At 39.1% G+C, this 12,919-nt stretch overlaps 1 protein-coding gene across 3 annotated transcripts in view; it reads right to left on the minus strand.

Moving 5' to 3' along the window:
- PKHD1 (PKHD1 ciliary IPT domain containing fibrocystin/polyductin) overlaps positions 1–12,919 on the minus strand; it is a 471,024-nt gene that overhangs the window by 256,077 nt on the left and 202,028 nt on the right. For all 3 annotated transcript variants that reach the window (XR_006604139.1, XM_045071248.1, XM_045071247.1), the window contains exons 45-46: positions 4,844–4,956; positions 3,472–3,577 (exon numbers count right to left, since the gene is read on the minus strand). Coding sequence is in view for 2 of the 3 variants with exons in the window: in XM_045071248.1 (XP_044927183.1) it covers positions 3,472–3,577; positions 4,844–4,956 (219 nt within the window). In the remaining variant the exon portion in view is untranslated. The remainder of the gene's footprint in view (positions 1–3,471; positions 3,578–4,843; positions 4,957–12,919) is intronic.

Here is a 12,919-nt window from a genome sequence, read left to right on the forward strand (position 1 = left end):
TGTGTTTGAACTTTCAAGAATCGAACAGCTAGCATATCCCATTATGTATACACCAACAGCTTTTATAAAATGATAGATCTTTGAAGACACAAAGGTTTATTTAAACAAAAAAGGTTATGATCTGAACTGTTAACAACAGTTGTGACCTACTTACAGGCATCAGCCCAAATTCTGGCAAATACACTCATATTTTAAAACAACGAACACCCAACATTATTTAGAAAACCTGGTGATTTTAAAAGAAAACCAAGATACAAGAGCAAAAATTACCTATTTGTGGTGTGAATACCTTCATAATGTACTCTCATCTCTCACTCTCCCTTTTCTAAAAGAATCTCTTTGCGTCTAGGAAACATGGTGAGGAGAGGGTGTTCTTCTCAACTCTTATTACCATGCACACACAAAGGCCAGATACCTGAGTCGGAATCCAGGAATTCTGAACTATATGACTTTATCAAGTATTTTAACCCTTACCCAGAAAGTTTCCTTTCCTTCAAAAAATAGTGTAATAGTGACGCAGCTCCCTCAAGTTTATTAAGATGATTAAGTAAGAAAATATCCCCAAATGTTAACTACCAAGCTATCAATATCATCAAATAAATATAAATTTATATTTAGACACAATTTTACCCAGTGGATTCTTCTGGTCAAGTATCTATAAACACGATGCTTGTGCCTAATGACTAGAGTAAAGCCAGATATATCTAACAATGAAAGTTTATGAAATTTAAACACAACACATTTTTGATGGATACAGAAGGCATTTCTCAATGTTAAAATTTGCAGAGACATTATTGTCGACACTGATCTATCACTACATACTCCACAAACATCCAGGCACTCTTCCGGACACTTTGCATGTGGGCATGTAATTAACTCTTGAAACAAACTTATCCTTTCAGATAAGTTATAACTTATCTTCCCATTTTACAAATGAAATAAGAAAAATCATGGGATTTGCCCAACATCACAAGGATAGGACTTGGCTCCTTTCACTGAACATAATGTTTCCAGGGTTCATTCATGGTATAGCATGTATTGGACTTCATTTCCTTTTATGTCTAAGTAATAGTCCTTTGTTTTCATTTACCACACTATATTTATCCACTTATCCAATGGTGACTATCTGGGTTGTTTCTACCTTTTGGCTATTATGACTAACGCTGCTTAGACATTTGAGTATAAGCTTCTCTGTGAATCTATGTTTTATTTCTCTTGGGTATATACCTAGGAGTAGAGCTGATAGATCACATAGTATCGTTGTGTGTAATCATGTGAGGAACTGCCAGACTGTACTCTGAAGGACCTAGACCATTTTAAATTTCCATCAACAATATGTGAGGGTTTTAGTTTCTCTACATCTTCATCAACATTTGTTATCATTTTGATTCTAGCCAACCTAGTGGGTGTGAAGTAGTAGTTCACTGTGTTTTTGATTTGTATTTCTCCAATAGCTAATTATGTTGAACATCTTTTTACATGCTTGTCGCCATTTGTGTATCTTCTTTGGAAAAGCGTCTATTCAGATACTTGGCTCATTTTTTAAATTGGGTTGTCTTTTTGTTGTTGAGTTGTAAGAGTTCTCCTATATTCTAGATACAATTCCCTTATCAGATATACCATTTGCAAATATTTCATCCCATTGGATAGGTTGTATTTTTACTTTCCTGATGAGGAGCTTTGAAACATTGAAATTTTCAATTTTGACAAAGTCTAATCTATCCATTTTTCTTCTGTTGCTTATATTTTTGGTGTCATACCTAACAATGTTTACCTAAATCCAAAGTCATAAATATTTACCCCTTTGTTTTCTTCTAAGAGTTTTATAGGTTTTTTTTTTTTCTAATGTTTAGGTTTTTGATCCATTATTGAGTCAATTTTTATAAGTAGTGTGAGGTAGGGATCCAACTTCATTCTTTTGAATGTGGTTATCCAATTATTCCAGCACCATATGTTCAGAAGGCTAATACTTCCCCCACTGAATGGTTTTGGCATCCCTGTGAAAAATCAGTTGTGTGGGTTTATTTCTGGACTCTCAGTTCTATCCCATTGATCTATATTTCTATCCTTGTGTCCATACCACACTGTCTTGATTACTATTGCCTTGTAGTAATTTTTAAAATAAGGAAGTATAAATCTTTATTCTTTTTCAGGATTATTTTGGAGGGAGTTACTTTTTAAATTCCCTGCTATTATGTTAATTACTTTCCTTTACTCTTTTCATCAAAGCAAAATTCCAAAAGCATTCTCATTATTTGAACTTTTTGACTAATTAAACTTGAGTATACAAGAGTTTCATCTTTAAGGATCTGTGTTTTCTTTCATGGGTTTAGCACTTCTGACTGCAGAACTTGAGAAAGCTGACTCATGACCACCTTTTAATATGTCCATATTATTAGGTTATTTCTTTTAGAAAAAGGTTATTCAAGAGCATGAAAACAGAGTATAAGTCTCTGTAAAGCATGAATTTCTTCTCTGCTTAAGACAGGACTCAACCAATGTTTCTGCTGGATTTGTAACTCCTTTATTCATAATGTTTATGGGCAACAAAGTATTTTATAAAGTTAAGTAAGAACAAAACACTAAATAAAATTGGTATTCTTCCTGTTCCTAATTATATATTTTTGGGCTTTTCCCATCCACAATCATCTTCCTCTTGTTGGATATGTGAAATACATGTCTAACGTTCTTAATGTAACTTAATTATATGTTTTTATTCTGCTTCCTGAATGCCCTGTAAACCTATTTCTTCATCTACATATCTTAGGCTCCAGATTGCTAAGTGGCAGGGACCAAGTGTGTGTAATTTTCTCTGTGTAGCACCAAAGAGTGACCGTGGAAAATTTTGTATGTTGCTGTTAACTGTGAGCACCCAAAGCTTCCTTACAAGAAATCACTATGTTCATGAAAAGTGAATGATTGAATGTGAACTTTTTCCTTTTTGAAGAAAATGTGGTTCATTGATAAAGATAAGAATGGCATCGTGAGCTGGAATTTTTCTTTCAATGAGGAACATCATTATTTTCTTAGGATTGAAGCATGCATTATTCAGGATATTAAGATATCAAATGCACAGCATTTGGTGTCTGGTTTCTGCACCAGGCTGTGTTATTAACTAACTATGTGACTTTGGCAAATCCCTTTAGTTTCTGAGCCTTCATTTCTTATCTCTAAATAGGCATGGGAGGTGAGGAACGGAGGACCTCTATGATTCCTCCTGCTTATAATTTCTATGATTCTGTTGTTTCCATTAGAGCTGCTGAAAAGTCACCAGAGTAGAACCAAACTGACCCTGGCTTCCAGAGTAGGAATTCATTCAACAATTTTCCCACACATCTATGATGTAGTTTGCTCCTTAATACTGTGATAATATTGTTATGGCTCCCAAACCATCCCCCTTTAAATAGAGACACATAATAAACTACCCTCAGAGAACAAATGACAATTTAATGAAAAACTAACATAGCTTACCTGGGCACCACCTGCACTTCCCCAAACTGTGAAGTTCTGGAACAGGGTGGGGCCCCTGCCATTATCCCAAGGTGGCCGAAACTGAGGGTAAATAAAGAGACCAGACCTTGAAAGCAAAACAAAGAGTGAAAATCAGCCACTTTCTGTGTTCCAAATGTCCCACTTTTTCTCACTGGGAAATATAAAATGAAGGTAATGGATAAGGAGAGTGGAGATGAGGCCTATGAGCCTTCTCCCTGTCCAGCATTGCCCACCCCTCAGCCTTCCCTCTCTGTGACCCTCCATGACCTGCTCCCATCTCAGCAGATGCAGATTGCCAAAATCTCAGTCTCTTCTCCCAGCCTTTCTCTAGGTTCACCCCTTCCTAGCAGACTGGACACCTGTGCCTAGCCCATTAGAACACACTAGGAAAGTGGATACGAGCACCGTTACTCCCTCCAACTTTTGTTCTTCTCCTTGAAATGCACTACCTTCACAGGACTCTGGGTATCTTCTTTGCTCATATCGCAGAGCTGCTGAGAGCATCTTGGTAAAACTTCATAATCTTAATGATAAATTCATGGCACATGTGCTAATTCTAGACTTAGCTCTTTCAAGATGGCACAGCAATCATTTTGAATCCTTATTCCACTCTCCTCTCACTGTCCATCAGAGCAGTATCACTATACTATTACTATCATAATTATTGATAGCTATCAATTACTGAGTTCCTACTATATTCTAGGTGGTCCTTTAGGTGCATCATAGGAGTCATCTCTAATTATCACATCAAACTTCCACAAATTTGTGTAATTCCATAAATTACACAAATGAGGGATCTGACTCTTAAAAAAAAACAAGAAATAAGCAAACAAAAATTTTCTAGTCGAGCAAGATTTGATTCAGGGCCTGAATGACTCTGAAGTCCACATTTCACCCATGTTCCCACCATGCTTCCCAGCTCTTGCTCTTAGCAGATGATCTGAACTTCATGTACCAAAACCTTGAACAAGTCCCCTCCCCTCTTACCAGAGTACCTGTCCCCAGCCAAGAGCCTTTCCCCAAAGGCTCCTCACCCTACTCAGATCCTGAGCCCAGGCATTCTCACCTCCTGGTTTCTTCTAATCCCTTGGAAATTTAATTGCTCTCTCTATTGAATTTTATGTCTCCACATATGAAAGACGCACTCTGTCCCGCTGCCTTCTCCAGTGACTTCCCTATCCCTTTCCTTCCCTTCACCACCAAACTCTTATAATCCAAAATGCTTATACAGGTGCATCATAAAATCGTACATGGATGCCCCAGATTACCACCTCTCTGAGAGTGTTGTAAAAAAACAAAAAAAATAGTTAAATCTCACACCCAAAATGTAGATGAATTTACCCAAGTTTACCTTGTACAAGAATGTGCAATATTCTGGGTAAAGGAGAGAAGTGGAGCTTGTGATGTTTGGCTGGTCACCAGATGAAAAAAGTATCCCAAACCAGCAACATACACCCTGTTTCCCTAAAGAAATTAAGGATAGTTAAAGAATAGTTATTCCAGATACTATAAGGTTGCCAGAAAGAAAGACTTTTCTATGTGGTCATTCTGCTTCTCTTAATTTACTTCCTGTCCAAGTATATTGATACTTTCATGGCTCATGCACTCTTCACACACCCCAATCCTTCCCCCCGACCCCAGGAATCAGATAGACTCTCATTTTTCTTCCTCAGTGCAACTCAACTGGGCTGTAATTTGTTTACCTTAGTAAGTGGTATCTCATGTTAAAGTAGTCTTGTAGGATTCCACAGTAAAAGGCTTCCTTCTTCATCAGTATGTGCCCTTCACTTTGGTGTTTGAAATAGTACTGGAGCCAAAGGCTTACTTTAAAGCCAAGTCTATACAAAGTGTCCTCTCCAATCCTTCAAACAAATCAATGATTTGGCTATGGGTTGAAGACCACTGATTATACTAGTTATGCCTTTGTTCTGAGACAGTTATGCACTGAGACACAGTGTCTGAGATCAAATACCAGCTTGAATCTCCTCAATGTCCTCTTCTCCTGATTAGATCATTTTAATCACCTTATTATTTCTTTATAGGATTTCCTACCTAAATAATTTGATGTCTTTTATACGCTGATATAAAATCTAAATTCTCCATTGGACCACATGAGATTGGTGCTTTAATTCTGATCAAACTGAACACAATGGATTCTCTTTATAAACTCAATAAGATATTGATATAGACTCATCACTGTGTAATATATTTTAAGAAAGAGTAGAAAATTAATTCCCTAAAGAGTCTTTTATTGTATATAGAGGTATTCTGCTTGGCCTGCCCAATGTTTATAAAAATTGTGACTTTGTTTCTAGTATTTTACAATTGGGACACTTAATATAAAAATTTAGACTCTCAGTTTTTTAACAATACAAAGTGCAAATTCCTTTGGGTACCCATGGACCAGCTGGGGTTATGAAGTGCCTGCCTTCTTGGATTATGGTTATTCTGGCATAGTCCCCACCCTTCCTGTGTCACTTATTTATGATACCAGGCAAGTACCCATGGGTATTTGAATTTGCAACCTCTAACTCCAGGCAGTAAGGTAAATGGTATATTGGCTCTTCCATGTTCCAGGAGGAGGATTGAAGGGCCAAGAGACCAAACTGCTGGACTACTTCCTAGGCAATTATGTGCATCTCTCTCTCAGCCTCAGAGGCTGGTCTGAGGCCAAGATGCCCATGTCTACCTAGAGAATAGAAGTCAAGAAACAGGACACTCAGTCAGCCTCAGGCCCAAGCTTTGTGCTCCAGGGACAAATGGAAATCCAGAGGCTACTACACAGCTCTTCCCTGATCACCTGGGGGGTTGACGTGGCCTTGCTGGTGTGACAATAAGAAAACTGCCTTATTCCTACGAGCAACTCACCTCCTGGGAGCTCATGCTATGGGACTAGGAAAGCTCATCCCAAACATTAGGATCAAGTCACAGAAGAGAGAATTAAAAGCAAAAGGCACTGTGATGCTCTACAACCCAACAAAACATTGTCTTTCTTTAAAACAATACTTCAGTGCCATAGTTGCCTCTAAACAGGGCTTGGTAGGACTGTGTTGTGAGTCTTTTGCTAGAACAGTTTCTTAAATTTTAGTGTGCATGCGGGATAGAGCTATAAGATTTAGCAAACAAAAAACACAGATGCCAAGTTAGATTTAAATTTCAGATTTGAAAAAAACAACTTTTTTTCTAATATAAGTATATCTCAAATATTATATAGGATATAGTTACACTAAAATTTATTAATCTTTCTGAAATTTAAACTTAGTCACATATGTTGTATGTTTTCTGGAAACCCTAACCTGGAGCATATAAAATACAGATTTCTAGGTCCCCACCACTAGTTATTCTGACTTCACAGGTGCTGAAGTTGATGGTGAAGGGTTGGAGGACAGTACTCTGCACTCTTGAGCACCACAGGTGGGTCCAATGTAAGTGATCTTTTGACCTCATTTTGATAGCTACTGCTCTGGAGGTGACTGAGATACTAACACTGTACTGTCTATTCATCAGAGGGTCCAGGAGATGTTCAAAGAAGAGAGAAACACTGGAAAGAATTCACTTCCTGGTGATTTTGCCAAGAGCTGCCTTAGGAGCCTATTGCACTTGGAGGCCACTACAGAAAACTGAAGGAGAATAGAGACCTAGACAATCAGGGCCCCAGGAGCTATCTGTTCCCAGGACCCCAGCAAAAAGGTAGTCCAACTCAGTGCAAGTTATATTTACGTCAAGTTTTTCTTTCCCTTAGAAATATTTATCTCATTCTTAACTTAGAACCAAACGTGATAATAATATTCAGAGTAAAGATTTTTAGAGAAGTTGCTATTGTCCAGGTACCAGATTTTATTCTCATTTACTTTCACAACAATCCTGAGTTATATATTATTATCACAATTTCACAAAGAAACTGAATCTTGGAGATGTTGAGTAACTTCCTCAAAGTCACAGAGCCCATAGCATAGTGTTTGGATGTTGCTACCTGAATATAGGTCTCCTCAAAATTGGAGAGCATTTTTCAGGTCAGATTTAACTAAAGAGTTGTTCTGTTCACCCAAATTCCAGACAGTATAAAATCCCTTCCATTCCCACCAAAGGGGAAAATGGCAGTTCAGAGGGCCCAGAGTAAAACATGGGTGTGGGATTGAGCCAATCCCCACTAGTCAGCAGGGAAAGACTTGACATTTTTGAAGAGTATGTTTAAGGAGGATTAGGGTTCTGAGACTCCAGCATGAAGGGATTGAGCATTATCAAGGTGTAGACGTAAAGTTAATGAGGACTGGCTACTGATGGGCTTTTTGAACAACAGAAGAAAAGATTGAGACTGCCGTAATGTCTATTGAATGCTGATACAGAGAGTGAGGAATATGGATGTTAGAACAGGACACAAAAAAAGGGTTAGAACTCATGGAGAAAGTTCTGGCTAGTCAGGGCAGAGCTCTCTCATATTCTCTCACATGGCTCAAGGAGTTTTATTCCATTCTGAGAGAGGGAGGACTGATGGTAGAGACTCCAAACACATTCTTACTTATAGCTCTTCTCTGTTTATCCTTAGGTTGAGCAAAATCATTTCAGCCCACACAGCCCCAGTCATTCTAGACTTATACTTTCTTATACTTAATTCCTAAATGAGAAGATTTTAGGTGCTATTAAAGGTAGCTCTCTGAACCGGAGAGGACCACCAGCCGCCATTAGATAGCAATTCTCCTCACAGAAGGGAACTTTAAAGAGACTTGTCCTGGGATGCCTAGGTGGCTCAGTTCGTTAAATGACTGCCTTCGGCTCAGGTCATAGTCCCGGAGTCCTGGGATTGAGCCCTGCATCAGGCTCCCTGCTCAGTGGAAACTATTTCTCCCTCTCCCTCTGGCTGCCACTCCCCCTGCTTGTGCACTCTCCCTAATCTCTTTATCTCTGTCAAATAAATAAATAACATCTTAAAAAAGAGAAAGTCTTGTCCTCTCTGGGTGTTCCACATGTTCCACTAAGAACTTACATACACGCACACACACACGCTCACACACAGAACCAAGTAAAGTCAATATTGATGAAAAACTGAAACAGGTTGTTTTAAAACCAGCAACATTCAACTTCTGCCTCATGTGAGAATACGAACCAATGCTCCAATGCCCTAGTCCCTGGAGGTCTCCTGGTTCTGCGGAAGCATCAGTGAGGACCAGAGTTCACGGCTAGTGGAAGCCTGGCCGGCAGGCAGCAACAAGCACTTCATCGGGAAGCCAACACAGGCTGACAAAATTAAGGTGCTGTTTCCTTAACTTTTAGCTTTTTATTCACTGTATGCCAGAAAGCTCTCTCATCCTGGGTATTTGTAATTAGCCCGCCATTCCTCATTTTTTACTCCATTCCAGAACATGTTCTTTCTTTGTGGACCAGCAGCCCCTTTACTCCTGTACTTCATTATTTTGGATTCCAAGTATTTCTCCAATTTCCTGAGGCCATTTAAAATTCTAAGTACATATCTCACCTACCACACGGAACTTGGCACAAGTGACTTTGGGACATCATGCAATATGAAATTGAATTACTATTCAATATACTAACATGACTTCAGGGAACCTGGGCCATCTCTAAGACTCCAGTCATCTTGAGGTGGCATAGTCTAGAGCTGGAGCTGTCAATCAGAGATGATTTTGTTTCCCAGGGAGCATGGAAAGCTTTAGAGATGTTCCCAGTTGTCACAACTGAGGGGGAGGGATGCTACTGACCTTAAGTGGGTAGAGAAGAGGAATGCTGCTTCTCACAGCAAAGAATTAGCACCTAAAATACTAATACTACCATGACTGAGAATCCCTGGTCTAGACTGGTGCTATGCATTGTTGAAACAATTCCTGCTTTCTAGTAGCCCATCTCCAGATTTTATGGAAAGACCACCTAATATAAAAACATGGTTAATTACTATAAGAATACTTTGACAGTCTTTAGCGGGAAGGTATTTATATCTTTTAAAAAATTTAAATCTGCCATCAGGCATTTCCCAAAAGAATACTTACTAGCATCAAATCAGTTATCTCAATTCTTTCTACATGCTAAGAAACAGGAAATATGCTTATGGTTCTAAGTTTTAGGAAGGATCACTGTCCCTGGGTTGGCAAATACAAGTGCCCAATACACACTTCAGTCCTAACAGAAACACAAGGAAGTAACATGGCTATTGATTGTTATGATTACACAACTGGAACCTTCCTTAGGGAAGTCCCTGTGAATTTCCACCTTCCACTTAACCTTCGTGGAGTAGCTATGTCTCTAGCATACTTGAGCCATGGGAAAAGCACTGAGACTTAGGGAAGAAGGGGTTTCTGAAACACCCACCTTTTCTGCAAGTATATAAACAATGAGAAACGTATATCTCACTGGGACATACAACTCGATATCATTACCAATGAAATGCTCATTCATCACCAAGACTCTACCGGGAGGGAAAAGATTCACATATTTCAAGAATGTATTCTACGGACTATCCCTGTATTCATCACCTTGGCCAGACAGGTGCTCAGAGAGTACATATTTTGAGCAAATGAATAGATTTGTGGAATCACTTGCCCTGGTGTCATTAGCATTTATGGAACATCTGGGTGAACATATATAAATATAAATGCTTTCCAAGTGCATTTATAGTTGGGCAGGATATTATAACTTTGGTCTTCTGTTAGCTGGTAAGGCTCACTTTTCTTATAAAAGAAGCACTTGAACAGTCAGATCACATTACTTCCTGGCCCTTTTTACTCTCCATTCCAATTGGGTATGCTACAAATGATTCATGAGGAAAAACCACATATTTATGCAGGCAGCCGGCGGCTTGTGGGGAAGGGTTTAAGGCAAGCAGGGAATTTTGTGTGGAAATCAATTCTTTGCGGAAGTCAATGTATTATGGACATTCAAGCAAGAGAAATTCCAGAGAGAAATTAACTGCCCAAGTAAGCCAGCTCCTTGAGGTGTGCATCTATAATCACTAGAAAAAAAAGTGAGTTAACCCTTCAGGCAGCTCTTAAATATACATTAGCTATTGAGTGGGGAGAGCTAGAGAACTGAAATTGGCCTTTAAACACAGAATTCCTTACAAAATTGATTCACAAACCAGAACAAATTCCCCTCAAATTAAATGGATGTTTCCAAAGGGCTTGTCTCCAGGGTTTTTCCACAGACTATCCTAAACAGGAGTCTGGTCATGGAAAATTTCCAGTGCCTACATACACATGGGATACTCTAGAGTTTTGGAAGTGAACAGGCCCTTGCTGTTTGAGAGCAAAGACTCTCCAGCCTGAGGTTGACAGAGGGTATGTCTACTGAAAACATGGAGCCACGGAGCCTCTAGACAGCAAGAGATCTTCATCAACAGAGTCATAGTCTCAGACTCTGGAGAGTTGAGGGAAGACTGCCTGGAAAGGGATGCTGTCAATGCCACAGGTGAGGCACAGAAGAGCCACCACCAATCTGTTTTTTGAAAAGCATGGCAAAGGCCTACCTAGGGAGTATTCGGAGGCAAACCGCAAGTTCCTCAGACACTCAAACAGGAAGAGCATGCTTGAGTATCCTATCCCTAGCAAGAAGACACAAAGCTCAGGTTTCACTTCTCACAGAAACTGTCCTGGGCTTGGCTCAGCTGCAGCCTGGGCCAGGAGACAGACCACTTATGCTTAAGAAAACTACAGAGGAATATCACACTTGAAATCCCCTCCTCCTGTGCAGGGTTGAAGATGAGGATGCTGTCCAAGTGGCTGACGAGGAGCCAAGGTGAATTCTGTACACTATGACAGAGCATTGTGTCCTAGGCTCTGGATCAAGGCAACTGGGAATAACATGTCACCATAAATCCCCGTAGAATCGACTGTTTCTTCTCTGCCTGCCTGCCAAGACAGAGATATCAAGGTCAGACTCCTGATAAGAGTGGGAGAGTCAAGGCTTTCAGAAGTGGTAGCCCAGACACTAAGATTGTGTTACCTTCTTTAAGTCCAAATGAGGGCTTTAGTTCAGTTAACAGTTTTGTCCCAATGACAACGTCCTGGTTTCGATATTGCTACAGTGACAGCTGTTATATGGTGATGGTTATGGGGATGGTATCACTGGAGGATGCTAAGGGAAAGGCCCACAGGGACTCTTGGTTATGTTTTTGCAACTTCTAAACCTAAAATTATGTCAAAATTTAAAAGTTAAGGAAACAAAAATGAAAAATCCCAATAAATTATACAAATACAGTGACTTTAAAAAATATTTTGCCAGGGGCACCTGGGTGGCTCAGTGGGTTAAGCCTCTGCCTTCGGCTCAGGTCATGATCTCAGGGTCCTGGGATCGAGTCCCACATCAGGCTCTCTGCTCAGCAGAGAGCCTGTTTCCTTCTCTCTCTCTCTCTCTCTCTCTCTCTGTGCCTGCCTCTCTGCCTACTTGTGATCTCTCTCTGTCAAATAAATAAATAAAATCTTAAAAAATAATAATATTTTGCCAGACTGCAAGAAAACATCAAAGCAAGGCAGAAGAAAAGGATACAAAAACTGAGCATACCCAAGACTTGACTACCTTCTCTTTCAGGATAGTCTGACTCTCTTTCAGGTAGAGTAGGACATAGAAGCCACAGCCCATGAAACAGTTGCAGAGAGTACAGGAATGTCTCTCTCCTGAATACCAAAAATACCCTGGGAGATGGCAAATTTTTCTAAATCCCTTCCTGTTCCACAAATCAATTACACACACACACACACACACCCATCTTTGTTATCATAGCTTCCTTATCATCCTTTTGGAAGTAAGGCATATTTCTAAAATAGATTTTTCAAAGTATTCTGTGTATCTCCCACAGAGGACATGCTTAATAAACTTTAACTTAGTGTTTACTCAGTAACTGAAATGCCTAGGATCAAGAGAAGTTGATAATTTTTAGGTTTTGCCACATAAAACAGTTATCACCTACGACTTTAGCAGTGATACATTCTAAACAACAGGATATAAAAGAGATAGCACAGTAGAACAGCAGTGACATGCAGCTAAAAAACTGGCGTGTGTTGTGCAATATTTAATAGAGAAGTCCCATGGGATTTAAATGCTGCTTCATATAAATGTTTTATTTTTCAGTCATCAAAATGATTGTGGGATCTTGGAATCTATTCTTTACTTTTCTCTTTCCTCCCTCCATTCTTTGATTATGGAATTATACTTTCATTATATTCAATTAATTTTTACTGAGCAACTACTATGTTTCAGATACTATGCTAGGATCTAAAAGACTAATAAACTAATGAAAAGAAAACCACAGACCTTGAAGGTCATCAAAGAAAATGTTAAGAACACCTAATAAGTATGCTTAATGAATCTACACTACCAGCTTAAACTAAAGCCTCATTCTCAAAACATATATGTTGTATTTTCTTTCACTTTTGTAAAATGAATATAAGAGGAAAAAATAAATGAAATAGAAATAGGAAACATC

The sequence above is a fragment of the Mustela putorius genome, unplaced genomic scaffold (assembly GCF_011764305.1).
Source record: "Mustela putorius furo isolate JIRA1106 unplaced genomic scaffold, ASM1176430v1.1 tig00003983_pilon_pilon_pilon, whole genome shotgun sequence".
Classification (NCBI taxonomy): Eukaryota; Metazoa; Chordata; class Mammalia; order Carnivora; family Mustelidae; genus Mustela; species Mustela putorius.